Source organism: Erinaceus europaeus, chromosome 17, assembly GCF_950295315.1.
Source record: "Erinaceus europaeus chromosome 17, mEriEur2.1, whole genome shotgun sequence".
NCBI lineage: Eukaryota > Metazoa > Chordata > Mammalia > Eulipotyphla > Erinaceidae > Erinaceus > Erinaceus europaeus.
In genome coordinates this window covers 15608024-15634277 of record NC_080178.1, presented here as the reverse complement: position 1 = coordinate 15634277, position 26254 = coordinate 15608024, and the positions used below count along the sequence as shown (strand labels likewise).

At 58.3% G+C, this 26254-nt stretch overlaps 3 protein-coding genes and 1 pseudogene across 16 annotated transcripts in view; 3 read left to right on the top strand and 1 right to left on the bottom strand.

Annotated features, from left to right (window-relative positions):
* Positions 1-7807, top strand: part of DGKZ (diacylglycerol kinase zeta) — a 48750-nt gene extending 40943 nt beyond the window's left edge. For 6 of the 13 annotated variants that reach the window (XM_016186444.2, XM_060176509.1, XM_007519087.3 and 3 more), the window contains exons 11-31: positions 7-89; positions 177-237; positions 322-435; positions 515-655; positions 727-805; positions 936-991; positions 1134-1196; positions 1286-1359; positions 1444-1555; positions 3247-3446; positions 3523-3623; positions 3704-3783; positions 3862-3931; positions 4030-4070; positions 4398-4537; positions 5276-5307; positions 6058-6101; positions 6435-6555; positions 6638-6671; positions 6882-6981; positions 7118-7807. In XM_016186444.2, the coding sequence (XP_016041930.1) occupies positions 7-89; positions 177-237; positions 322-435; positions 515-655; positions 727-805; positions 936-991; positions 1134-1196; positions 1286-1359; positions 1444-1555; positions 3247-3446; positions 3523-3623; positions 3704-3783; positions 3862-3931; positions 4030-4070; positions 4398-4537; positions 5276-5307; positions 6058-6101; positions 6435-6555; positions 6638-6671; positions 6882-6981; positions 7118-7234 (1863 nt within the window). In that variant the 3' untranslated portion in view covers positions 7235-7807. Of the gene's footprint in view, positions 1-6; positions 90-176; positions 238-321; positions 436-514; positions 656-726; positions 806-935; positions 992-1133; positions 1197-1285; positions 1360-1443; positions 1556-3246; positions 3447-3522; positions 3624-3703; positions 3932-4029; positions 4071-4397; positions 4538-5275; positions 5308-6057; positions 6102-6434; positions 6556-6637; positions 6672-6881; positions 6982-7117 lie in introns of all 13 variants that reach the window. The other 7 variants (XM_060176504.1, XM_060176505.1, XM_060176501.1 and 4 more) reach the window with 2 other exon arrangements.
* Positions 7808-8336: 529 nt separating this feature from the next.
* On the top strand, positions 8337-10575 carry MDK (midkine). 2 transcript variants are annotated; one of them, XM_016186445.2, is made up of 5 exons: positions 8337-8355; positions 9067-9146; positions 9268-9435; positions 9518-9679; positions 10272-10575. In XM_016186445.2, exons 2-5 carry the CDS (start codon positions 9068-9070, stop codon positions 10295-10297), a joined length of 435 nt encoding a protein of 144 aa, XP_016041931.1. In that variant the 5' UTR covers positions 8337-8355; position 9067; the 3' UTR covers positions 10298-10575. The 2 variants fall into 2 exon arrangements, with proteins under 2 accessions (XP_016041931.1, XP_007519151.1); XM_007519089.3 differs by lacking the exon at positions 8337-8355 and adding an exon at positions 8697-8842.
* On the bottom strand, positions 10549-19962 carry CHRM4 (cholinergic receptor muscarinic 4). Its single transcript, XM_007519081.3, has 2 exons — positions 19889-19962; positions 10549-13202 (listed from the first exon to the last, which is right to left on the bottom strand). The coding sequence occupies exon 2, from the start codon at positions 13156-13158 to the stop codon at positions 11722-11724; it is 1437 nt and encodes a 478-aa protein (XP_007519143.1). The 5' UTR covers positions 13159-13202; positions 19889-19962; the 3' UTR covers positions 10549-11721.
* LOC103109943 (large ribosomal subunit protein eL37-like) lies at positions 14076-14650 on the top strand (annotated as a pseudogene).
* Positions 19963-26254: the final 6292 nt, after the last annotated feature.

The following is a 26254-nucleotide window of genomic DNA, read 5'->3' as shown; positions in this document are numbered from 1 at the left end:
CCACAGGGCGCCAAGATCATCCAGTCCTTCCTCTGGTATCTCAACCCCCGACAAGTCTTTGACCTGAGCCAGGGAGGGCCCAAGGAGGCGTGAGTACTTGCCAGGGCTCCGAGGGGGCAGCGGGGGCACGTGGGGTTCAGCATGCCCCCTGACCCCGTTCCCGCCTTCTGGCCCAGGCTGGAGATGTACCGCAAGGTCCACAACTTGCGCATCCTGGCCTGCGGGGGTGACGGCACGGTGAGTCCTCCGTCGGCTGCCCTGGGGACTTGGGGGCACCCTCGTCTGACCGAGCCCCCGCAGCCTGACCTCGGCCTTCTCCAGGTCGGCTGGATCCTCTCCACACTGGACCAGCTACGCCTGAAGCCGCCGCCCCCCGTGGCCATCCTGCCCCTGGGCACTGGCAACGACCTGGCCCGTACCCTCAACTGGGGTGGGGTAAGAGCCTGCAGCTGGGAGGGGGGCGACAGGGGAAGAGGCCTACCCCCCCAGGGCTCAGTTCCCCTCCCCGCTCCAGGGCTACACTGACGAGCCCGTGTCCAAGATCCTCTCCCACGTGGAGGAGGGCAACGTGGTACAGCTGGACCGCTGGGACCTCCGTGCAGAGCCCTGCCCAGAGGCAGGGCCTGAGGAGCGGGACGAGGGTGCCACCGACCGGGTAGGTCACTGGGACGAGGGAGGACATGCGGGGCCTGGGAGCCCACCCTCACACTGCCCCTCCCCCACCAGCTGCCCCTGGATGTCTTCAACAACTACTTCAGCCTGGGCTTCGACGCCCATGTCACCCTGGAGTTCCACGAGTCTCGAGGTCGGCAGCCTCTCCCCCTCCTCTACCTATAAAAGGGGTCACTCCCAGCCTGCCCTCCCCACTCCAGCCCAGGGAACCCCAACAGACCCAGAATGACCGACTGTCCCCTCCATTTCCTGTCACCACCCAGAGGCCAACCCGGAGAAATTCAACAGTCGATTCCGGAACAAGATGTTCTATGCCGGGGTGAGCCTGAGGTCTTCCAGCCCCCTCTCCCCCTCCCAACAGCGCCCACTGACTCTACCAGCCACCTACCTACATGGGTCTGTGGGACTTTGGTGACAGAGGCCACCCCTCCCCCAACTGGTGACACACTCTGCTCCCACAGACAGCTTTCTCTGACTTCCTCATGGGCAGCTCCAAGGACCTGGCCAAACACATCCGTGTGGTGGTGAGGAGGGGCTCGAAGGGAGGGAAGGGGGTGGGAGAGGCCGCCTTAGCAGGAGGTTCCTAACCACGGCCTGCTCCTGCCGCTCCCAGTGTGACGGGACTGACCTGACACCCAAGATCCAGGACCTGAAACCGCAGTGCATCGTTTTCCTCAACATCCCTAGGTGAGGAGGCCAGGTCCTGGGGGGTCACGCTGCCTCCTTCCTGCAGGACCACCCTCTGAAGCCTCTCCCGGTGCCCCACCGCAGGTACTGTGCAGGCACCATGCCCTGGGGCCACCCTGGCGAGCACCACGACTTTGAGCCCCAGCGGCACGATGACGGCTACCTCGAGGTCATTGGCTTCACCATGACGTCCCTGGTGAGTGGGGGCAGGGGAGGGAGGCGCTCCAGCCCTGTGACAGACAGAAGGGGGGTCACCTCCACCTCCCCTCAGAGAGCAGGGTGAGGGTGTCCACTCTCCCCTCCTTTTCTGGCCTGGGACTGTCTCTCTACCACTCTGACTGGAGTGACTTTCGGTCTCTGATGTGTGTGTGTCACCTTCTCCAGCCCCCTGACATCAGAGTCACCCTCACAGGCTCTTAGACCCTTGTCTCTTTGCCCCTTGCCACTTTTCTTTTTCCCTTTTTTGGACACCAGAGTTGCTGAGGCTATATGGCAGCATTACAAATCTACCATTTTTTCCTTCCTATTTTTGATAGGACAGAGAAATTGAGAGGGGTGGGGGAGACAGAGAGGAGAGAGAAAAAGAGACACCTGCAGACCTGCTTCACCACTCATGAAGCATCCCCCCTGCAGGTGGGGAGCAGGAGTTCAAACCTGGGGCCTTGCACGTGGTAACGTGTGTACTCAGCCAGGTGCGCCGCCACCCCGGCCCTCCCTCCCTTCTTTCTTTCTTGACCTTTTCATGCCCAGCTCCAGATTATGGTGGTGCTAGGGACTGAATTTAGTACCTTGGTGTCTCAGGCATGAAAGTTTTTGCAGAAGCATTTTGCTGTCTCCCCAAGATGACATCCTGCGTTTCTTTTCATTTTTCTTTTTTAAAAGAATTTTCGGGGGCTGGGAAGTAGCACAGTGGGTTATGTACATGTGGCACAAAGCGCATGGACTGGTGTAAGGATCCTGGTTCAAGCCCTCGGCTCCCCACCTGCAAGTGGGTCGCCTCACAAGCAGTGAAGCACGTCTGCAGGTGTCCCATCTTTCTTTAACCCTCTCTGTCTTCCCCTCCTCTCTTGATTTCTCTCTGTCCTATCCAACAACGACAGCAATAATAACAACAGCAACAACAATAAATAAAAAAGGCAACAAAAGGGAAAAAAATGGCTTCCAGGAATAGTGAATTCATAGTGCAGGCGCCGAGCCCTGGAGGCAAAAAAAAAAAAAAAAAAATTAAGAAAAATTTCTTGGGTAGGGAAGGTAGCATAATGGTTATTCAGAGAGACTCATCCCTGAGGCTATACATCCTCTGTTCAATCCCTTGTACCACTATAAACCAGAGCTGAGTGGTGCTCTGGTAAAAAAAAAAAAAAATTATATATATATATATATGTATATATATAAATTTTTTTTACATACCTTAATTTTATTTTAATATTTCATTTAAGAGAGAAAGAGAGAGAGAGAGAGAAAGAGAGATCAGAGCACTGCTCAGCTCTGGCTTATGGCAGTGCTGGGGGTTGAACTTGGGGCCTCCATACCTCAGGCAAAAAAGGCTGTCGCAGTACCACTGTTGCTATCTCCCGGCCTGCCACTTACCTTTTTTGCTTGTCTGTGTGCTACACTGGAGACAGAGCAGAATCGGGGTCTCATACATGTGCTCCACTTCTGAGCTGCTGCCTCAGCCCAGTTCTTTATTACTTTTTTATGAGAGTGAGGTGAGGGCAGAGGAAGAGCACAGGGTACTGCTCCATCATCCATGGAGGACTTGGGGCTGGGGGTTGAGCCCAGTGCACCAAGCATGCAAGGCAGGCCTGAGGCCCCTCCTCTCCGGCAGGGTCACAGCACCCCTGGGTGATGGGAGGCAGGGGCTGACCCTCACTTCTGCTCCCGCAGGCCGCGCTGCAGGTGGGCGGGCATGGCGAGCGGCTGACACAGTGCCAGGAGGTGGTGCTGACCACGTCCAAGGCCATCCCGGTGCAGGTGGACGGCGAGCCCTGCAAGCTGGTGGCCTCCCGCATCCACATCGCCCTACGCAACCAGGCCACCATGGTGCAGAAGGCCAAGCGGCGCAGCACCGCCCCCCTGCACAGCGAGTGTGTGCTCAGCCCGGGCTGGTGGGAGGGTGCCCAGCCTGAGGGGCAGCCGGCTGAGGCCCCTCCTGCCCCCCAGCCAGCAGCCAGTGCCCGAGCAGCTGCGGATCCAGGTGAGCAGAGTCAGCATGCACGACTATGAGGCCCTGCACTATGACAAGGAGCAGCTCAAGGAGGCCTGTGAGTGGTACAGGGATCGGGTGGGGCTGGGCCCCGAGGACCGGTGCGTCCCGTGGTGCTGAGCATCACTGTGCTTGCAGCCGTGCCGCTGGGCACTGTGGTGGTCCCAGGAGACAGCGACCTGGAGCTGTGTCGTGCCCACATTGAGCGGCTACAGCAGGTGAGGCTAGAGGGTGGGAGCCCGCCCCCTGCTGCCCGCCCCCTGCTGCCCACACAGCCCCCTTCTGCTTCCCAGCAGGAGCCCGAAGGTGCTGGAGCCAATTCCCCTGCGTGCCAGAAACTGTCCCCTAAGTGGTGCTTCTTGGATGGTGAGTGGCCACGACTGGCCCCCTCCCTGGGTGGGGCAGCAGGACACCTGGACAAGGGACTGCTTTGTCTTCAACCAGCTACCTCCCTGTGCCCACAGCCACCACTGCCAGCCGCTTTTACCGGATTGACAGGGCTCAGGTGAGCACCACTCTGGCCACCGTGTCACCTCCTGGGGAGTCTCTGGCCAGTGTGCCCCTACATGCAGACTCCCCATCCTCACATCCCAAGTCCTCACCCACTGTGTCTGGTCCGCCTGAGGACCAGGCTGGCTGTGTCCTCCAGGCAGGGGTACCAGCCAGAGGAACACAGAAAAGATACTTGGAACCAGGGAGCTGGTGACCCTGTATGGGAGGTGAGGGGGAGAGAGGCTGGCTGCCTCCTGCAGGTGTCTGCACTACCTGGGTCACCCCACCACCCGCCACCCCACAGGGCCCTGACCCTGAGCACCGGCCTCTCCACCCACAGGAGCACCTCAACTACGTGACGGAGATCGCGCAGGATGAGATTTATATCCTGGATCCTGAGCTGCTAGGGGCGTCGGCCCGGCCTGACCTCCCCACCCCCACCTCTCCCCTCCCCACCTCGCCCTGCTCCCCTACACCCCGGTGAGTCCTCTCCTCATGCGCTTCCTTCCCCACTGGCTCAGGCAGCAAGCCCAGCTGGTCACAGCCCACCTGAGGCATCCCTGGCCCCAAAAGGAGCATCTCCATTCGCCCTACTGCACTGTCCGAAGGCCTGGTGTGCCTCCCTGGCTTCTCCCCCAAGACCCACCTGCTGCCAGCTCTAGAACCTTCCTTCCCCAGGCCCCTTCCTGGCTGGTTCTGCCTGTACAGCACCCGGGTCTCCTCCATCACCATCCAGCTCCACACCTCAGTCCATAGAGACCCCAAGTTTGCCCACCTCTGAACTCACCCTCCTCCATTCACCTCACACCTGTTTCCTCAGTGAAGGCTCTCAGGGCTGCCCGCACACCCACACGTGCAAACGCCATTGCCCTTCAAAACACTGCCTGCTGGGTGGAGGGTAGATAGCATAATGGTTATGCAAACAGACTCTCATGCCTGAGGCTCCAAAATCCCAGGTTCAATTTCCTGCACCACCATAAGCCAGAGCTGAACAGTGCTCGGGTTAAAAGAAAAGAAAAAAAAAACCTGCATGCTCTGGAAATGCCCTTTTATTTGTTGATGTGTTTCCTGGGCCAAAATGTAGTGTATTAGTAGATGTACTTGCTGTGTAGCAGCCCCTCAGTAAACTGCTGAGAACCATGGGTGCCCAGGTCAGGACTGGGAGGGTCTCTACTAGGCCTGAGTCACAGCCGTGTTCTCTCCCTGCTCTGTCCACAGGTTGCTGCCAGGGGACGCACTGCCCCCTAAAGGTGAGGCCTCTCCCTGCAGGGTCCCTCCTCTCTGGTCCTGGGAGTGAGAGAGGGTGGGGTAGGGTGGAGTCTCATTCAAGACTGGGCGTGGGGCATATAGTATGAAGGGCAAGGACGCATGGACCCAGGCAAGGATCCTCGTTCGAGCCCCCCGGCTGCCATCCTGCAAGGGGGGGGACACTTCACAAGTGGTGAATCAGGTCAACAGGTGTATATCTTTCTGTTTCCTCTCTCAAATTCTCTCTGTCCTATCCAATAAAATAGAAAAAAATGGCCTCAAGGAGCAGTGGATTTGTAGTGCCAGCACTGAGCCCCAGGAGGGGCTTGGAGGCAAAAAAAAAGAAAAAAAAAAAAAAAGACCGGGAGGGAGTCGGGCGGTAGCACAAAGGGTTAAGTGCAGGTGATGCAAAGCGCAAGATCTTCATAAGGATCCTGGTTGGAGCTCCCAGCTCCCCACCTGCAGGGGAGTCACTTCACAAGCAGTGAAGCAGGTCTGCAGGTGTCTCTCTTTCTCTCCCCCTCTCTGTCTTCCCCTCCTCTCTCCATTTCTCTCTGTCCTATCCAACACTGACAACATCAATAACAACAATAATAACTGCAACAATAAAACAACAAGGGCAACAAAAAGGGAATAAATAAATACTAAAAAAAAAAAAAAAAGACCGGAAAGGTCACCCTCACCTCCACCCCAGCCCCAAGGCCCACTTAGCCCAGCCTGGGCTCAGAGTAACAAGAAGGTGTTCCCTGCAGGTGAAAAGCTGATTGAGGCAGCCAAGAAGAATGACTTCTGTAAGGTCAGCACCCACCCTGAGGAGAAAGGGGAAAGCTCTGGGGAGTTGTCCTGAGGCAGAGGGTGCCCCCTGCAGGGTCTCGGATGATTTCCCTCTCAGCCCTGTCCTGCTTCATCCGGCCACCACTGTGTCCCTCTGAGAACTTCCCCAGTGCAGCTGTGGCCCCCAGGGCTTGGTCATGGAGCCCCAGGGGTGGAAGGAGCCCAGCTCTCATCTAGCTTCAGACAGCGCCCCCTGGCGGGGGAGATCATGTAGGAGTGCAGGCTTTTGTAGGGCTTTGTGTGGGTTCAGGAGGCGTTTCTGTCACTGAAGAGCTCTGCTCTGCACCTGCCTCAGCTTCAGGAGCTGCACCACGCCGGGGGCGACCTCATGCACAGGGATGATCAGGGTCGGACGCTTCTGCACCATGCAGTCAGCACTGGCAGCAAGGAGGTGGTCCGCTACCTGCTGGACCACGGTGAGCCAGCCCTGGGCCCCAGGCAGGGTGAGAGCAGGGAGCTGCCTGGCCTCGATGACACCCCCCTTCCCCTCCCCTCCAGCCCCCTCAGAGATCCTTGATGCCGTAGAGGAAAAGTGAGTATCTACGGGCCATGAGGTACTCTGGAAGCTCCCATCACGTCTTCATCTGGCCCTCACATAGACTCTCACAGGCCCATCTGTCATCCTCTGGTGCCACCCCCTTGTCCCACACCCCCAAATCTCAAGCCTTTCAAGTGCCCCTCCTGGGGGGAGTGCTGGGAAGAGTGGACAGGGCAGGTCCACAGTTGGTCCCTGTTCCCCCAGTGGGGAGACATGCCTGCACCAGGCAGCCGCCCTGGGCCAGCGTACCATCTGCCACTATATCGTGGAGGCCGGAGCCTCACTCATGAAGACGGACCAGCAGGTGAGCAGAGTGCCAGGGCTGGCAGTGTCCTTTCACCACCACAGTCCAGACCCCAGGAAACCTGAGCCTCCTGCCCTCCTCCTCACTGGCGCCTGCTGCTACTGGCCCCTCCTCAACCCCAGCGTCCTTTCTCCAGGGTGACACTCCCCGGCAGCGTGCGGAGAAGGCTCAGGACACAGAGCTGGCCGCCTACCTGGAAAACCGGCAGCACTACCAGATGATCCAACGGGAGGACCAGGAGACAGCCGTGTAGCCGCCAGGCCAGGCGACCCCAGGGGCTGGGCCAGCGGACGATGAGCCCCCTTCTTGCCTGCCTCACTGCCACATTCCAGTTGGGGAGTCTTGGGCCCCGGGGAGCCCCGTGCTGCCCCCTGAGGAGCTGCCCAGGCCTAGGACTGGACTCTGAGAAGCTGGGGCATCTTGCCTGCCCCCCCCCACCCCCTGTGACCCCAACCTGACCTAGAGGAGCAAAGGGGAACAGGGAACGACTGAGCTGGGCAGGCCTTGGGGGGAGGGGTGCGTCTGGGCCCCTTGGGAGTGGCCCTGCCCCTCACTGCAGCAGTGGCCTCCCTCCAGTTGGGAGGTGAGAATGGGAGGGCCTGGGGCCCTATCAGGGAGGTTCTCTAAGCCACCATCCCCACCCACCCCTGGGGGCTTCCCCCCAGAAACGGGTGCCTGCCTCTCTGCCTGCCTGCTGCCCTGCTTGGCACCCGACCCTTGTACCCAGTCATTTCATCGGGACTGTGGCCTGGGGGTTGTGCTGGGGCTCTGAGGGTGACATGTTTACAGCTGGGTGTGACTCAGTAAAGTGGATTTTTTTTCCTTTCTGCCTTTCTGGTTTGTTGGGGGGGAGGGGACAGGCGAAGGCGGAGGGTGGGGAGGGTGTCTTGCAGCCGGGTGATACTATCAGCGGGATGGGGCAGACTGTGTCGCTGAGCTCCTGGGGGTCCTAATCCCCGCTTGGGGGTGGGGCGGAGGGCCTGCCCGAGGCCTGACCTCTGCCCGGCCGCCTGGCGGAGGAGGAGCCAGTTTCCTCAGCTCCCCGCCTCCCGCCGGGACGGAAACAATGAAAGTAAAAGAGTTGGAGGGGCTGCGGCCTAGGTTCTTTGGTCCTGTGCCCTGGGGCATGCCGCCCCGCACCCCCAGGCCACATGGCTTCCTCTGTTTAGGGCTGGGACCCGGTCCAGAGGCCGCTACCTTAAAGAACCTGGAACTGCCCAGAAGACTCTAGTCAACCCCAAACCATCCCCGACCCCCGCACCTCCCGGGGGTTCCAGCTTCTCCCCCGCCCCCAGCAACTACGGGACTGCGCCCCGGGGACCATAAGCCCAGCGGACCCCGGTGGGGGCCGGCGCACCGCAAGCCCCCGGGGAGGTGAGGTCGGGCCTCGACGGGCTGAGGCGGCACCTGGCACCGGCCGAGCCGCACCCGCCAGCCCCGCGCCTCCCGCCGCCGTCTAAGTCTCCGCGGCCGGGAAAGGGGCGGCCTGGAGCCGGGCAGGGGGAGCTGGGCAGAGGGAACCGGGCTCGGAGGTCGCAGACTGGGGGTGCCAGGGCCGGGCTGGGGCTTGTGGCCGAGGGAAACCAAGGTTCTGAAGGTGTGGACCCCCCCCCCCAGCAGAGCCCGGGGGGAGCCGAGGTGGAAGCTCCCGGCGCGGACGGGAGAGGAGGCGGCGACGCGGGGTGGGGGGCGGCGCGGGTTTGGGGGAGGGGGCGGGTCCTTCCCGGGAGGGGGGGAGGCGGGCTGGGGGCGGGGGCCCATGTGACCGGCTCAGACCGGTTCTGGAGACAAAAGGGGCCGCGGCGGCCGGAGCGGGACAGGACGCGCGGGAGGGAGCCAAAGCTGTGCGGGCACCGAGCGAGTGAGCGCTGGGCCCGGGGGCGCGGGGGGGGGGGGGGGGCGGCCTCGGCCCCTCGTCGGCTCAGCCGCGGCCGACCTGGGGCGGGGTGGGGGTCTGAGCTGCTCCGGGCATCCCCAGAGAGGCGCCCCGGCCAGGGCCGCCGCCCCCTAACTTAGCCTGACCCTCTGGGCCTGGGGTGCGGGGGCGCCCCGGGAGTTTGCCTCTGAGCTGTCCTCTCCCTCCAGGATGCAGCACCGAGGCGCCCTCCTCTTCCTCGCGCTCCTCACCCTTCTGGCGCTCACCTCCGCGGCGGCCAAAAAGAAAGGTGAGCCGGGAGGGAGGGAGGGGTGGAGGGGTCCTCGGGGTCCCGAGGCCAGGAGCAGCCCCCCCCCCCCCGCAGTGAGTCTCCGTGCTCGGGAGCCTGAACTCTGTCTCCTTCGCCGCAGACAAAGTGAAGAAGGGCGGCCTGAGCGGCGAGTGCGCCGAGTGGACTTGGGGGCCCTGCACCCCCAGCAGCAAGGACTGCGGCGAGGGCTTCCGCGAGGGCACCTGCGGGACCCGGACGGAGCGCTTCCGCTGCCGGGTGCCCTGCAACTGGAAGAAGGAGTTTGGAGGTGATGGGGGGGCGTGTAGGGGGGCGGCACGAGAAGGGATGGGGGGAGCTCCCCACCTGACCCTGGGGCGCTCTCCCAACAGCCGACTGCAAGTACAAGTTTGAGAACTGGGGAGCCTGTGATGGGGGCTCAGGCACCAAGGCCCGCCAGGGCACCCTGAAGAAGGCGCGGTACAATGCGCAGTGCCAGGAGACCATTCGCGTGACCAAGCCCTGCACCCCCAAGACCAAAGCCAAGGCCAAAGGTCAGTAAAAGGGGGCTGCCCCCCTACACACACACACACCTGTGAAGGGAGTCATTGAGCCTGAAGTTTGGGGGCTGGTCAGTGACTCCGTGGCATCTCTGCTCTTTGTTGCCCTTGAATGGACACTCTTCAGGCTCAGGATGGGCAGACCCACGTTGTTCTCAAGCGTCAGGTCTGGGGTCCAGGGCAGCTGGCCAGGAGGGGCATGGCTTTTTGTTCAGCCCAGGTTGCTCCTAGGTCAGCTCCACCCATTCTAGAATGGGGGGAGTGGCATGGACACCAGCCCAGCCTCCTCTACCCCATAGCTCACACATAGCCTGACTCACCACTACTCAGAGTCCAGGTAGGGCAAAAGGACTCACCCTGCTGAGGCTTTTGTTCAGGGCCTGGACTTGGAAGGATTTGTGACCCTAAGCCAGGACTTGAGTTGGGGAAGTGAAGGATCCAATGGCTACCCAGCCCACTGGATTCCAGGTCTGCTGATGGACACCACTAGGGGGCAGATTTTCTTCACCCTGGAGTGTAAGGGGATGGCATCACACACAACACACCTGAATCCTGTTAACCTGATGTGGCGTTTCCTGTTTTACAGCCAAAAAAGGGAAGGGGAAGGACTAGAAGCCAGGCCTGGATGCCAAGGAGCCTCTCAAGGGCCCAAGCCCTCCTTCGCCCACCCAAGCCATCACCTACCAGTGCCTTCTGTCTCTTAGCTTTATCAGTCCTGCCTGCTGCTTCCCTGGCCCTCCCAGGCACCCAAATGCCCAGAGTGGAGAGGGACAAGGGATTCTGGGAAATGAGCCTTCTCTCCCAAAAGGATTTGCTTCCCACATCCCCTTTTGCCCTTCCCCGACACTCCTAAAATACAAAATAAACCAAACTTGTTTTTCCCAATAAAAGCTTCTCTTTTTAATATATAAAATCCCGTTCGGTGGAGATTGCTATGGTATTTGTCGGGTGGAGAGTGGTGGGGAGGCAGGGTGGGAGGCTTCCGGGGGGGGTGAGTGCTCTTCAGAGCTTGTGGAAAAAGCAGAGCATTTATGTCTTTCAGGGCCCCCTGTTGGCCCCTGAAAAGCCCCCCTCCCTCATCAAGTTGCCTAAGCCTTTAGTTCCTGTCTCCAGGGGCCACTCAGCTGAACCAGGGACCCCAGAAAACAACGTAGAACACTCTGTCTCTACCTTGCCCGCCTGCCCGCCTGATCAGAGGTCCTTAGGTGCAGCCCACTGCCAACCAGGAAAGTGGAGATGGCTGGCTTGCTTGCCTCTCCAGTATCCCTCCCTTAATCCTGCGAGAGGATACATCTTCGCCACCCCCATCCCATGTCACCTCACTGTCACACTGCAGCGACCGGACTTGGAAGGTTTTGTGACCCTAAGTGAGGGTGGGCACTGCCCAGCACAGCCCCACCCTGCCCAACCTTGGCTATGGGGGGTGTGTAGGGGGTGCCACTACGCCCATACTGCCTGCCCCTCCCACCACCACCACCCCCCCACATACCTCTGCCCATCTGACCACAGCCTGAACAGCTGCAATAAGGGGAGATTCCTGCCCCTGGAGTGGGGTTTGGGGGGAGGGGGCTGAGCTGACATGCAGGGTGCAGGGGGCAGAAAGCACCAATTACAGCAGAATGGGGGACCCTCCCCTTCCACTCCCTTCCCGGGCCTCTTTTCCCAAGCTTTGGCCCCTTCACTTTTCTCAAGGGGGTGTTCCTGGGCTTCTTTCCTCCAGATGTCCATCCTTTCAGCCATGCTGGCTGGTCACAGCAAGGCAGGTGCCCACCTGGACCAGGGGCCCCCAGATCCCTGAGGCAGGGCAACAGACTTCCTGGGGCCAACCACCTTCAGCTTGAGCAGAGAGACCCAGTCTCTCAGAAACCAGCCTCTTTCTGGGCTTCTTGGGGTCTTGGGGAGCTCAGTTCTCCTCTTCAGCCAACAGGAACAAGGAGCAGTGAGTGCCTCCCAATGTCTCCCCCGCGGCAGCTGAGCTGCGAGGCCTCCCAGCACGCGTGTGCGTCCGCCAGCACCTTCAGGGCAGTCCTGCCTGCCTACCTGGCAGTGCCGATGTTCCGATACTGGCACAGCAGCAGGTGCCTGAAGGTCTTCTTGAAGGTGGCGTTGCAGAGGGCGTAGCAGGCGGGGTTGATGGTGCTGTTGACGTAGCAGAGCCAGTAACCAATGGACCACACCGTGTCGGGGATGCAGCTCTGGCAGAAGGTGTTCACCAGGACCATGACATTGTAGGGCGTCCAGGTGAGGATGAAGGCCAGCAGGATGGCAAAGATGGTCCGCGTCACCTTGCGCTCCCGGGCCGCCATCTGCCGCTTTTTACGCACCTGGTTGCGGGCGATGCTGGCAAACTTTCGGGCCACGTTGGCGGCGGGGCGCATGCCGGCCGGCGTGGCAGGCACAATTTCGATGGCCGTCACACACTCGTTGCCGGTCTGTTTCGTCACGATCTGGATCTTGGACCACTTGGAGGCTGGGTTGAGGGCCCTTGGCTGCAGGGCCGGGGCAGGCGTGGACAGGGCCGTGGCCTCTGTGGTGGACAGCTCGGTGGGCAGCCGCTCCTTGGTGTTCTGGGTGGCGCTGCCCGAGCTCGACTCATTGGACGTGTCCTTGTCGGCCAGCGGGCGTGGCGGGGGTGGCAGCACTGGCGGTGGGGCCTCCTCCAGCTTGCCGTTGCGTAGGTCCTCCCGGGCGGCTGCCCCGGGTGGGGGCTTCTTGACACTCTGCTTCACCAGGGGGCTCTTGAGGAAGGCCAGTGTCTTGACCTTCTTCTCCTTGGGGCCCTCGGGCCGGTGCTTGTGGACCCGGCTGCGGCTGGCCAGGGAGATGTGTACGTATAGCACTGTCATGATGACCACAGGCAGGTAGAAGGCCGCAATGGCCGTGCCGAAGGTCACTGCTGGGTTGGACAGGAACTGGATGAAGCACTGGTTGTCTGGCACCGTCCGCTTGCCCACCACAAACTGCCAGAAGAGGATAGCAGGCGCCCAGAGCACGAAGGACAGCACCCAGGCAGCGGCAATCATGAGGCCTGCCATCTTGGTGGTGCGTCGGGCTGGGTAGGTGAGGGGCTTGGTGACGCAGAAGTATCGGTCGAAGCTGATGATGAGGAGGTTCATGACAGAGGCGTTACTCACCACATAGTCCAGGGCCAGCCAGAGGTCACAGACCACGGCACCCAGTGGCCAGTAGCCCTTGATGATGTACACGGTGTAGAGGTTCATGGAGAAGGCGCCGATGATGAGGTCGGCGCAGGCCAGGCTGAAGAGGAAGTAGTTATTAACCGTCTGCAGTTGTCGGTTGACCTTGATGGACAGCATCACCAGGATGTTACCCACGACAGTCACCAGGCTCAGCGAGCCCGTCACCGTGGCGATGAACACCATTTCCACTGTCTCATAGCGGTTGTGGGTGGACGTGACCAGACGCACAGACTGGTTGCCCGAGCTGCCATTGACTGGGGTGAAGTTGGCCATTTTGGTGAGCGGGGGTGGGGGGGTGGGGGGTGGACAGGCAGAGTCTGGGGGAAAAAGGAGAGAGAAAGAGAGTGAACCCCTGGCTCAGGTGAGAGGAGGAATTTGAGGTCAGCTAGAGTCAAGGTGACGCAAGAACAGCCTCCTGTGGAACCTTTGAGACTTTTAAAATGTTGGATTGGGGCTGGGTGGTGGTGCACCTGGTTGAATGCACACATTGCACTGTGCAAGGATCCAGGTTTGAGCCTCTGGTCCCCACCTGCAGGGAGAAAGATTTGCAAGTAGTGAAACAGTGCTGCAGATGTCTCTCACCCTCTGTCTCCTCTTTCCTTTTTGATTCTGGCGGTCTCTATCCAATAAATAGAGATAATTATTAAAAAAAAAAAAGGGAGTCGGGTGGTAGTACAGTGGCTTAAGCGTAGGTGGCAGGTCTGCAGGTGTCTATCTTTCTCTCCCCCTCTGTCTTCCCCTACTCTCTCCATTTCTCTCTGTCCTATCTAATAATGATGACATCAGTAACAATTGTAATCACAACATCAATGAAAACAAGGGCAACAAAAGGGAAAATAAATATTAAAGAAACATTTGTCTTAAAAATAATTTTTTTAAAGAGCTGAACTTAAATAAATAAAATTAATTTTAGACAGAGGCACAGAAATCAAGAGAGAAGGGGGCCAGGCGATGGTGCACCAAGTTAAGCACACCTGTTACCACACACAAGGACCTGGATTCGGGCTCCCCACATCCCACCCGTAGGGGTTCTGGTTAATGAGTGGTGAAGCAGGTCTGTAGGTGTCTTTCTTTACCTCTTATCTCTCTGTCCTATCTAATAACAATTAGAAAGAAAAAAAAGAATAGAAGGAATGGAGAAAGGAAGAAAGAAAAGAAACAATGGTCATCGTCCTTTTGGCAGAAGCAAGATGACAAAGGGGACATTGGAAGCAGTGCGACAAGATGCACACGCTGTGGTGGCACTGCGGCTCTAAGGCCACCACCTGCAGAAGTCCACGTGCGGCGAGTGCGTGCAGCTACCCCGCCAAGCACAGGCATAACTGCAGCGCCAAGGCCAAGAGGCGGAACACCACTGGCACTGGCCGCATGCGGCACCTGAAGACCGGGTACCGCAGGTTCAGGCACGAATTCCGTGAAGGAACGACTCCCAAACCCAAAAGGGCCTCGGCTGCAGCCTCCAGCTCATCTTGAGGACTCCAACAGTTGCACAATAAATGTTTTGTTTTAAAAACAATGAAAAAAAAAAAAAGGAAAAAGAAACAATGGCCGTCGGAAGAGGTGGATTCCTAGTGCCAGCACCGAGGCCCAGTGCTAACCCTGGTGGCTAACTCAATCAATCAAGAGGAAAAGGGGACACAGGGAGAGAGACACCTGCAAGCACTGTGCCACGGCTTGTGAAACTTCTCTCCAACAAATAGGGGTGGGGGGCTTGAACCTTTGCACATGGTGTAACATGTGCTCTACCAGGTTCCACCACTCACTCCCAGAGAACCTTCCAGACTTCTACTCCATGGCTCTGCCATCTGGTTATTCAGAGAGTGCCTACTCTGTGTAAGTACTGTTCCCAGAGCCAGGGTTAGGGATGTAAGACACAGGCACACACACACACACACACGGCTCCCACTTTTACAAGGAGACATATAAACTCATGAGCACAAGAAAAATGTGCTGGGCAGGGGTAGATAGCGTAATGGTTATGCAAAGAGACTCTTATGCCTGAAGCTCTTAAGTCTCAGGTTCAATCCCCTGCACCACCATAAGCCAGAGCTGAGCAGTGCTCTGGTTAAAAAAAAAAAAAAAAAAAGGAAAGAAAGAAAGAAAAAGAAAAAGAAAAATATACTAGAGAGAAAACAAGGCCAAGTGACAGTCTAGTGAGTGAGTCAGAGGTGGCTCCTGGCTGGGTTGACAGCAAAGGCCTCTCCAAGGAGGCAGCAGCCCAGAAAGGAGGGAGGTGAAGCTAGAACACCAGTGCAGAGACCTGCCTGAACCCAACACAAGATGGGGGCTGGAGCAAGGGAAATTGAAATCCCAAGGAAGGAGCTAGTGGTGCTAGAGGCCAGTACATGAAGCTGGATAGAAAGAAGCAGCATCGGGAGTCCGGCGGTAGTGCAGCAGGTTAAGCGTACATGGTACGAAGTACAAGGACTGGCCTAAGGATCCCGGTTCGAGCCCCCGGCTCCCCACCTGCAGGCTCCCCTCCTCTCTCCATTTCTCTCTGTCCTATCCAACAAAGACGACATCAATAACAACAATAATAACCACAGCAGCAATAAAAAAAAAACAAAAGCAACAAAGAGGAAAATAAATAAATATATAAAAGAAAGAAGCAAAAAAAAAAAAAAGAAAAAGAAAAGAAAAGAAAGAAGCAGCATTATACATTCAGCACCTTGATCATTTTTTATTTTAATTGCCACCAGAGTTACCACTGGGGCTTGAATGCTGCATGATGTATGATGTATCCACAGCTTCTGGTGGCCAATTAAACACACACACACACTCTCTCTCTCATATATATATATATATACATATATATATATATATATACACATATATATATATATAGAGAGAGAGAGAGAGACAGGAGGGAGATTGAGAGAGAAAGGGAAGAGAGACACCTGCAGCACTGCTTCCCCCTACAGCTGGGAACTGGCAACTAGAACCAGGGTCCTTGTGCACAGTGAGGTGTGCAGTCTACTGGCTGCACCACCACCCAGCTCTAACTTGGGCATCTCTTAACCAAACATTACCAGCAGGCCTGCTCTCCAGTTCCTTCAAGAGTACACCAGGCAGAGTGAGATAGCAACTAATAATTCCTACCGACAAGTTCCAAGGTGCTTTCTAACTTTATAAATGTTCATTCATAGTAGTTATACATTTCACCTCAGAGGTCCCAGGTTCCATCCCCAGCATCACTATAAGCCAGAGCTGAGCAGTGTTTTGGTAGAATAAATAAATAAACAAATAAATTTCATTTTATCCTCAGAAGAGGATTCCTCTGTAGATGTTATTATTTTCCACCACTTAGAGGTGAGGAAACCGAGGCACAGAAGTATTAAGTAAACTGGCCAAGGGTTCACAGCTACTTGACAAGCTGATGTTCCAGCAACTAAGGCTTCTGTCAGGAGACCCCTACAGCCACAGAAGCCAGTGATTCTCCTTGGGGTACCCCCACCCCTGGGATCCCCAAGATCAGAGGAGGTGGAGTGCCTGGAGGGAACAACCCACTGCAGACCCTTGCCTGAGTCCTCAGCAGGGAATGGGGGCGCAGCACAGAGACAGCTGGGCTCTTTGGGTTACCAGGGGCTGAACCCCTCAGGAATCAAAAAGTCTTAAGGGCACCGGTAGGTGAGGAAGGACACATTTGGCTTCCCAAGGGCCAGATGTCCTGAGACGGGATTGCGGAGCCCAAAGGGCGTTTCAGCAGGGGTAGCTAGTCCCACCCTGCAGTCACACCTTGCCTGGACTTCCAGCTAGGACCTCAGACTCCCAGTGAAAAGCCCCTCCCCCTGGGCCCTCTCCCACCCTCCTCTTCCTCTCCCATCCACGTGAGAGGCCCACGCCCAGCGCTCACTTGCCAGGACCGCCGCTCAGCCCAGCCTCCTTCACACCCGCCAACTCGCGCACCATTACACACGCACACGGGCCGCCGCAGCAGCCCCGCCAGCCCGCAGCGCCGGAGGCGACGCAATTCCGCGCTTTCGTGCGTCTATTGGGGGGCGGGGAGGCAGGGGGTGTGGAGGAAGGAGCGCTCACCCACCCGGCAGGCAGCCTAAAGGCCTGGACAAACAGCCCCCTCCCCCCCACCACTTCCTTTCATTTGCAAAGCAGGACTATGTGCAGGGGTCACCGCCTGAGCAGCTATTGGGGATCAGCAACTGAACCCCATCTCTAGCATGAGCACCCTCTGGAGGCTGGAGCCTAACAGGTGACACCCCTCACCCCAGCCCCTTTATTCCACCATCACACACACCTGTCAGGCATGAGAGTTCAAGTTCCCCAGTCCCAGATCCCTGGTTCACCGGAGAAGCAGCAGAGAGAGGGGTGGTGCCACCCCAAGGTCATACATGAGTCAAAGGCCGGTGGCACCCTTCCTGGGGGTTTGGACAGCCCCCTCCAGCGCCCAGAGCCAGCCAGCACTGAGAAGCTGCCTTTCTGGGCACAGGCGGCCGGCAGGCGTGGGCAGTCAGCTGGCCCCAAGGGAACCCCGAGTTTTGCCTCCGCGGGCCAAGCCACAGCCCAGGAGGAGCCAAACGAGGCTGGAGGTGCCAACGATGAAAAAACCTAATAGCGCCTATTTATTGAGTGTTAACTATGAGTCAGGATTCCCTCTGGGCTTTTTATATAGATTATCTGCTTTAATCCTTCCTTCCAGCAGCCCGAAAAAGGCAGGTACTATTAGTATCTTCTTCTACAGGAGGATAATGGTAATTAAGTTGCCCAAAGTCATCGTGTTTGTAAGTGGGGGTGGGGCAGGCTAAGAATTCAGGAGCCGCCCCCTCACGCCCCCCATCCCTTCTAACCTCCCAAAATGTTGCTGCCTTGGTGTAGGTTTCTTACTGCTGCTCCACCCATCCCCAGCTCCAAACCACACCGCCAAGGGCGGGTCAGGTGAGGCCTGCCCCCTTTCTATTCTTCGCTGCACCCCTCAAGCCACCCCCCCCCTTCCATAGGAGAGGTCAGGAGGGCTGGCGGCTTAGCCCAGCTCTGGGTCCGCTTGGAGGAAGCTGCCAACTGCAGACAGGACACGGCTGGTGTCGCCCCACCTGTTTGTTCAGGACCGCTGGGGCGTCACCCGCAGACTCTGGGACCGCAGCCCCCTCTGGCTGGTTTTCCAGGGATCCCGGCCTTCCTGGGTGGGGTGGGGGCCAGGGAGCCGAACAGCCGCCGCCAGGGACCCTGCGCGCCACTAGATGGCAATGTGGGTCCTGGGACCCAGAGCTGGCGGCCGGGGTTCGCCACCGCCCCCCCCAACTGTCCCGCGACCGCAACCGCAACCGCAACCTCTACAGGAGGCCGGGGCAGGGGGCCCCCCAGGGGAGGCCGGAGAGATTCCCCCTCTGGGCGGCCTCCCTGGAGCAGAGCTGCCCGGAGCTGCCGCGGGGTTCGCGGGTGCTGGCGTGAAGGGCGCTGGGATCCTGCCCTGCCCCCGCCGAGGGGCGTGTGGGCGGGGAGGCGAGTGCGAGCTGTTTGTGTGTGATCGCCGGCAGCTCGAGTAGAAGAAGCGAGTAGCTGCGTGGCGCGTGTGCACCGCCACCCTGGATACCGGCGCCCAGAGCGAGCGCGCCAGCGGGCCCGCGCCATGTGCGCACGAGCGGGGCGCTGCGGGGCTGCTGCCAGGGTCCCGCCTCGTCCCAGACGACCCTTCCCCGAGGCTGAGCACAGGCTTGTGACCGCGTCCCCGGCGGAGGCTCCGGAAGGGTCTCCCGTAGGGGGGCCGGGGCCACGCTTCGGGGTGATGCCACCGGCCCCCCGAGCTTGGGCCACTGCCCGAGCCAGGCACCCACGGGTGCCCGAGTCCCCATCGCCGAGGGCTGGCGTCTCTGCCTCTAACTGACTTCTGTCCGGGCGGCGGCTGGACCTGGCATTGCGGGGCGGCGTGTGCGGGGGCGCGCTCCTGCGGAGGCCGGAGGGTGCAAACAACACCCACTCAAAGGGGCGGCCCGGCCTGGGCTTGGGTCCGGCGAGTGTGCGCTCCTTCCTTCCTCCCTTCCTCGCCCCTGTCCCTCGCTGGAGAGGCACCGCGGTGCCTGGGCGCCCTGCGGGGACACCCGTGTTCCCAGGCGCAGGGCCCTGGACGGGCCTCGTGGGCCACTGGACATCATGACTGTCCCCCCTCCTCCACGTCTCTGCCGATCAGAGACCTGCCCCCCACCCCGGTGTCCCGCTCCCCCAGTCCCTGGCGCTCAGCTCCCGCAGGCTCTGGGCGTGGGCACTGCGCCTCCCCACATCCACGACCCCCCCTTCCGGGGCGAGACGGGAGCGCGTGCTCCCGGCGCCCTGGGGTGCTGCGGGGTGCCGGCACTTGGCTCTCAAAGGTGTTCACGCCAGGACTCGGGGAGTCCGTGGTCCCTGCAGCCCTCTCCGAATCAGGTGAAGGAAGGGAGGAGGGGGCCGGCTTATTCAGAGGCGCCCCAAAAATGGGTTCCAGGAATTCGGCACTGACCGAGCGCCTGGCTGTTCCGCCGGGGAGCCTGGGCACCAGCGCGGGCGGGGGGTGGGGGGGAGCTGGGGGAAGGGTGCCGGGAGAGGACAGGGGTGCTTTCCGTCGGGGTTCAAGGTCGCGGATGGAGAACTGTGGACCGGAGTGGGGTGGCAGTGCCGGGGGGTGGTGGCGGGGAGACGGGCGGGAAACAGGCTCTGGGGCTCGGGCACCAGGCGGCCCGCAGCGCGGCCGGCCGAGGGAAAGGCTTGGAGCGGGGGTCCCGCCCCCGACGGCTGCCCAGCTCCCGGCTGTGGACCAGCACGCCCCTCCAGCCTCCTGCACGGCCATCTCCTCCGAGGGTGCAGCTGGGGGGAGCCCCCGACCCCCGGCCTGTCTCCCAGCTGGGCCCCTCACCCCCGGGCCCTTGGCGGCTCCCGGCACCGCACTCGCCCCTGGAGGAGCGGGAGGCAGAGTGTGGCCAGACCCTCCTCCGGGAACCCCGGGGAGCCCGGGAGCCCCGCGACCTTCTTCCCCGGCCCCGACAGTCCCCCGCCCCCGCACCGCCGCGGAGTCACTTACCAGATACCTCCGCCCCTCTCGGCTCGCTGCGGACAGACGGCGGGACTGGCGGGCGGCCCCGCGGGCAGGAGGGCGGGCGGCCGGGGGCGGAGACGGGGTGCCATGGGGCGGCCCCTGCTCCGCCCGCAGCTCCCGGCGCTGTGACTCGGACTCGCGCTCACGCTCGCACTTTTCCCCGAGCCGCGTGATGTCACGCGGAAGCAGCCAATCCGCGCCGCCCGGGCCCTGCCACCCAAAGGGGCGCGCGAGGGGCGCCTCCCGGGGCGTCGGGGACCCCCGCGGCCAGCGCCCCTGGCTGGGTCGGGCCCGCCTCTCCCGGCCCCGCGCGGGGAAAGCCGGGCTCGCAGCCACCGGCGCCGCTTTGCTGGGGGCGCTGCCCTCCTGGGAGGCGCGGTGGGGGTAGGGGGGGCGGGTTGGGGTGTCCGCGTTGTCATGGGGACGCGGCGCCCCCTCGCGGGCCGGGGAGGGAGATGGCAGCCCCGACTGGCTGCGCTCCCCGCCTCCGCTCTGGCCGGGCCCTGGGGGCTGCGAGGTGGCCTGCGCCCCGCCTGGCCCAGCTCGCCTTGCACCGTGGGGTGGGGGTGTTGCCCCCACAAAGGGAGCTGGCGGGAGAGTGCGGGGCGCGCTGCCGCCTCGTCGGCACCAAGGGCCCAGGCTTCCAGCCTCCTTGGCCCAGCAGCCCGGGAAGCGGGGCGCCGTCGGGGCCCGAGCAGGAACTGGAGACACGAGGGAGAAAGGGCGCCCCCATCTCCCCCAACCTCCATCGCCCCCGTCGGGGTCCCCGCTGCAGGTCGGGAGGAGTGTGCATCCACTCTCCCCGCGCCGGGATGGGACGCGCCGCCCAGCAGCCGCGGTCTTCGTCGCCCATTGTCCCTGGGACGAGACCCCAGAGGCCGGGCTGCTGGTCTCTCGGGGTGACCGGGAACCTCAGTGTCCCGAGCCTGAGGTTGCTGCGCTGGGTGGAAGGAGCCCCAGAGTCTGAGGTCTGGGGCGCCGGCGGAAGAGGAGCCGGAGCCGCGCGGATTCAGCACTTCGGACAGCTCTGGGGCCTGCGGGCTCGGCTCAGCCAAAGGCTCCCCCCGCCTCTGGAGTCCGCCCTTCCCCGGGCGATCTAGGGTGGGACGCTCCCACCCCACCCTCCCCACGTCAGGGTCCCGGGCCCGGCTCCCCAAACTCGGACACCAAACACTGTCGGCCTGAAGATGTTTGGTTTCTTCTCTTGGAAAAACACAAGTTCCGCCCTCTTCCACGGGCTGGGCGGGGGCTGTATGGAAAGTGGGGGGGGGGGGGCGCTGGAAGTTGGGGTTGCAGCCGGGAGGCGGCGGGAGCTGCCAGAGAAGGGGCGGGAATACTGTGAGAATTAGTGCGGCCGGTGGGGTTCTCCATGCGGGAGGCTAAGGGGAGGGCGGGTTCCCCGTGCTTCCAAGGGCGAGGGCTGGAGGAGCTGTGGTTCACTGACACTTGCGTGATCTGGGCTCCCGTGAACATCCTCAGAATGAAAGCAGCACCTCCCTCCCCACTCCGCAGAGGAGAGGGTCGTGGTGGATTCATGACTGCGATTCAATGACAGTCCTGCACTGGTTCCACTTTGCCAGGTTCCCCGCAGGGTCCAGGAGACCAGGTGCTCTTAGGAGGAAGTGTGTCTCTGCACGTACTCAGGCGAGACCACAATGCAAATCAAATGGGGAACTAAGTAAAACCGAGGGAGTTACAGAAACCAGAAATGTTTCCACTGCCTTGACTTCTCAAGAATTGTTCAGTTTTCTCTCCAACCTCCCTACTATGGGGCTTTTGGCTTCCTTTCACCACCACCTCCCCCTTCCCAAAATCCAGTGGAGCTGTGGACAGCTGAGTTGAGAAGCAGGAAATAAATAAATACGTATACATACATATATATACATATATATATATATTTATTTCCCCTTTTGTTGCCCTTGTTTTTTATTGTTGTTGTAGTTGTTATATTGATATCATCTTTAGGACAGAGAGAAATGGAGAGAGGAGGGGGAAAACAGAGAGAGGGAGAGAAAGACACCTGCAGACCTGCTTCACCACTTGTGAAGTGATTCCCCTGCAGGTGGGGAACTGGGGGCTTGGACCAGATTCTTATGTAGGCCCTTGCACTTCGCTTCGCACCACATGCACTTAACCCGCTGGGCTACCGCCTGACTCCCCATTGCCCTTATTTTTTGTTTTTGTTCTTGGTGTCATTGTTAGAACAGAGAGAAATGGAGGAGGGGAAGACAGAGAGGAGGAGAGAAAGATAGACACCTGCAGACCTGCTTCACCACCTGTGAAACGACTCCCCTGCAGATGGGGAGTCGGGGGCTCGAACCAGGATCCTTCCCCTGGTACTTGCACTTTGCGCCACTTGCGCTTAACCCACTGGGCTACCGCCTGACTCCCAGGAAATATATTTTTAAATTATCAGATAGACAAAAATTGAGAAGGGAGGTGGAAAGAGAGGGAGAGACCCCTGCAGCACTGCATCTCCGCTCATGAAACTCCCTCCTGCAGGTGGAGACCCAGGGCTTGAACCAAAGTCCTTAAGCATTTTTTTCTTTTTAAAGATTTTATTAATAATGAGAAAGGAGGAGAAAGAACCAGCCATCACTCTGGGACATGTGCTGCTGGGGACTGAACTCAGGACCACATGCTTGAGAGCCTAATGCTTTATCCACTGCACCACCTCCTGGGCCACTTTTTTTTTTTTTAACTTTATTGGGGGATTAATGGTTTACAGTCGACAGTAAAATACAATAGTTTGTACATGTATAACATTTCCACATAACAATACAATCCCCTCTAGGTCCTCGTCTGCCATCATGTTCCAGGACCTGAACCCTCCCGGTCCAACCTGAGTCTTTTACTTTGGTCTAGTACACCAAATTCTTAAGCATTTTAACATGTGCCCTCAACCATGTGTGCTACCGCCTGGCCCTGAACATGGCTTTTAGCTTCTGGTCTGCCTTTGCTCCAACTGATCTCATAATAAAAACTCTGAACCTTAACAGGGGACAGGATAGCAGGTGTCTTCTGTCTCCCTACACCGTGTGTGTGTGTGTGTGTGTGTGTGAGTGTGTGTGTGTGTGTGTGTGTGTGTAAAATAATTCACAGTGCCAAAGCTTCCTCCAGTGTGGTAAGGGACCAGGTTCCAACCTGGATGGCACACATAGCAAAGCAGTAACTATGCGAGTGAACTATCAATACCCCCCCACACACATACACACTTTATGATGTGCAGGGGCCAGCAGAGACTTCTCTATCAGTGAGATGTGCTCCATCAGACAATGGTTTTCTAATCAAGGGTTGGTGTGGGGATAGGATGGGTCTCCCAACAGGTAGAGGCTGGCTTCTTCCTTTGCCAGAGAGGGCTGAGGCGAGTGGAGGCGAGGCGAAATAGGATGAACAAGGGATCTCATTTACAAGGTCTCCTCAGCTAGGGTTCCGTCTGGGTCCAAACCTGGCTCCAGCAGTTGTTGAATGCACATGTCACCATGAGTAAGAACCCAGGTTTAGCCCCCAGCCCCCACCTACAGGAGAGAAATTTCACAAGCGGTGAAGCAGTACTCCAGGTGTCCCCCCTTTATTGCCATCAAGGTTATCACTGGGGCTTAGTGCCTGTACACAAGCCCACTGCTTTGAGTTGTACCCAACTTATCCTATGGTTTTGTCAGTGTTTCCTTTTTATAAGTAAAATAAAAAATAAATAAAAAACAAACAAAAAAACAAATCCACTGCTTCTAGTGACCATTCCCCCCCTCCCCTTCCCCTTGAAGGAAGCCTGGCCTATTACATAGCTTTTAGGACTAGTCACCCTAAGAGGTTGCATCATGGCTGATGAGGTGGCTCAGTGATAGAGGGCAGAATCTGCAAGAGTGAGTCCCCAGGTTCAGTGTTTGGCATCATAGATGCTGATGTGGTACTCTGGATCTTCTGCTTTTAAAATACATTCATTGGGGAGGCCAGGCTGTGGAGCAGTGGGTGAAGTGCACATGGCGTAAAGTGCAAGGACGGGCGTAAGGATCTCGGTTTGAGCCTCCAGCTCTCTACTTGCAGGGAGTCACTTCACAGGTGGTGAAGCAGATCTGCGGGTGTTTCTCCCCGTCTTCCTCTCCTCTCTCGATTTCTCTCTGTCCTATCCAACAATAATAGCACGGCAATAATAACAACAAAGACAACTAAATGGGAAAAATAGCCTTCAGGAGCAGTGGATTCGTAGTGCAGACAAGGTGCCCCAGCAAAAACCATGGAGGCAAAAAAAAATTTTTTTATTGGGCGGGGTTAGATAGTGTAATAGTTATGCAAACAGACTCTTATGCCTGAGGCTCCGAAGTCCCAGGTTCAATCCCCTGCACTACCATAAAACAGAGCTGAGTAGTACTCTGGTAAATAAACATTTCATTTACAATTTTTTTTTAATTTTTGGGGTTGGCAAAACAGCTCACTTGGATAGTGAACCGCTCTACCATATGTAGGACTTGGGTTCAAGCCTGGTTCCCACCACACTGAAGGAAACTTCAGTACTGTGGTCTCTCTCTTTTTTTTTTTTTTTAGTTTTTTAAAAATGTTATTTATTCCTTTTTGTTACCCTTGTAATTATTATTGTTGTTGGATAGGACAGAGAGAAATGGAGAGAGGAGGGGAAGACAGAGGGGGGAGAGAAAGATAGACACCTGTAGACCTGCTTCACTGCTTGTGAAGTGACACCCCTGCAGGTGAGGAGCCGGGGCTCGAACTGGGATCCTCACGCCGGTTCTTGCACTTTGTGCCACATGCACTTAACCCACTGCGCTACCGCCCCGACTCCCTGTGGTCTCTTTCTAAATTCATTTACACTTACTTTATTTGTGATAGAGAAATTGAGAGGGCAGAGAACTAGAGAGGGAAAACACCTGCAGCACTGCTTTACCACTCATTAATTTGCCTCTAAGAAAAGAAAGAAAACTATAAAGTTTTCTAAAAATATATTTATTTAGGGGAGTCAGGCAGTAGCGCAGCAGGTTAAGTGCATGAAGCACAAAGCACAAGGACTGGCATAAGGATCCCAGTTTGAGCCCCCCCAGCTCCCCACCTGCAGGGGGGTCGCTTCACAAGCGGTGAAGCAGGTCTGCAGGTGTCCATCTTTTTCTCCCCGTCTTCCCCTCCTCTCTCCATTTCTCTCTGTCCTACCCAACAACATCAATAACAACACTACTAACCACAACAATGATAAAACAACCAGGGAAACAAATGGGGAAAAAAACAGCCTCCAGGAGCAGTGGATTTGTGGTGCAGGCACTGAGCCCCTGCAATAACCCTGGAGGCAAATATAATATATATATCATTGAATAGATACAGAGAGAAACTAAAGAAGGGGAGGTAGAGGGAAAGAGAAAAAAACTTTTATTTTTTTAAATAAATGTTGGACTCTCAAGTATGAAGTCCTTGAGTGGGAACTCCAGCATCACGTGTTGGGGTGATGTTCTGGTCCTCTCACATCTTACACATATACATCTTTTTTTTTTTAATTTTTTTAAGCGATTGTAAGGCAATTGTCATTTCCTTTACATGGGAGACCAGTGACATGACTGCTCCGACTCCCGTCGGGTGGTGACAGTGAGCCGTGAGAGGTTCGGGAGAAAAAGCGACTTGCAGCCAGGTGGCGCGCGCAGGTGTGGAGCCGCGGGACCTGAAGGAGCCTGGGGATGGCGCAGGACGCCGGAGGCAGGAGGCCGAGAGGAGCTCACACATATACATCTTTTAGAGGAATTCGTAGGAAAATGTTTCAACGCATGGGAGCACCATGCATGGCCCTGAGGGATGCTCCAGGAATGGATGGGTGATGGAGTAGTGCTGTGGTGTCTCTCCACCAGGAGCTGTGGAATCAATAAGCTGGTCATGGCCAAGGCCCACAAACAGAGCAGCCCCTTGAGCCACTGTTTGGGACACACAGAGTAAAGGGAGGCCCCAGAAGTCAAGCAAGTGGTATCCTTGAGGGACATCTGCTCCCTCCCTAGTCAGAACAGCACCCATGGTGGCTGGTTTCCTTGGCCTGGAGGGGATGCAGCTTTCTGGCTAGTCACTGCTTTGCTCCACAGGCCTGGGTAGGGAGCAGTCAAGATGATAGAGCTGTCATTCTACTAGCCCAGCCATTATGGTGCAGGTCTTCCTCAGGAAGCAGGGGGCACAGAGACACATAGGGGGAGGGGGGCAGGCATGGCAGCTCTTACCTGAGCCGCTGCTGCTGAGGTCGAGAGAGATTCTCCTCCTAGACCACAGCCCTGGAAACTGCCTGGGAGAGCCCGGGCCTGGCCAGGTTCAACGACACCCATTCTCCCCGTAGTGTGCCCACTCCCTCCTCTACAGAAACCAACGGGAGCCTGG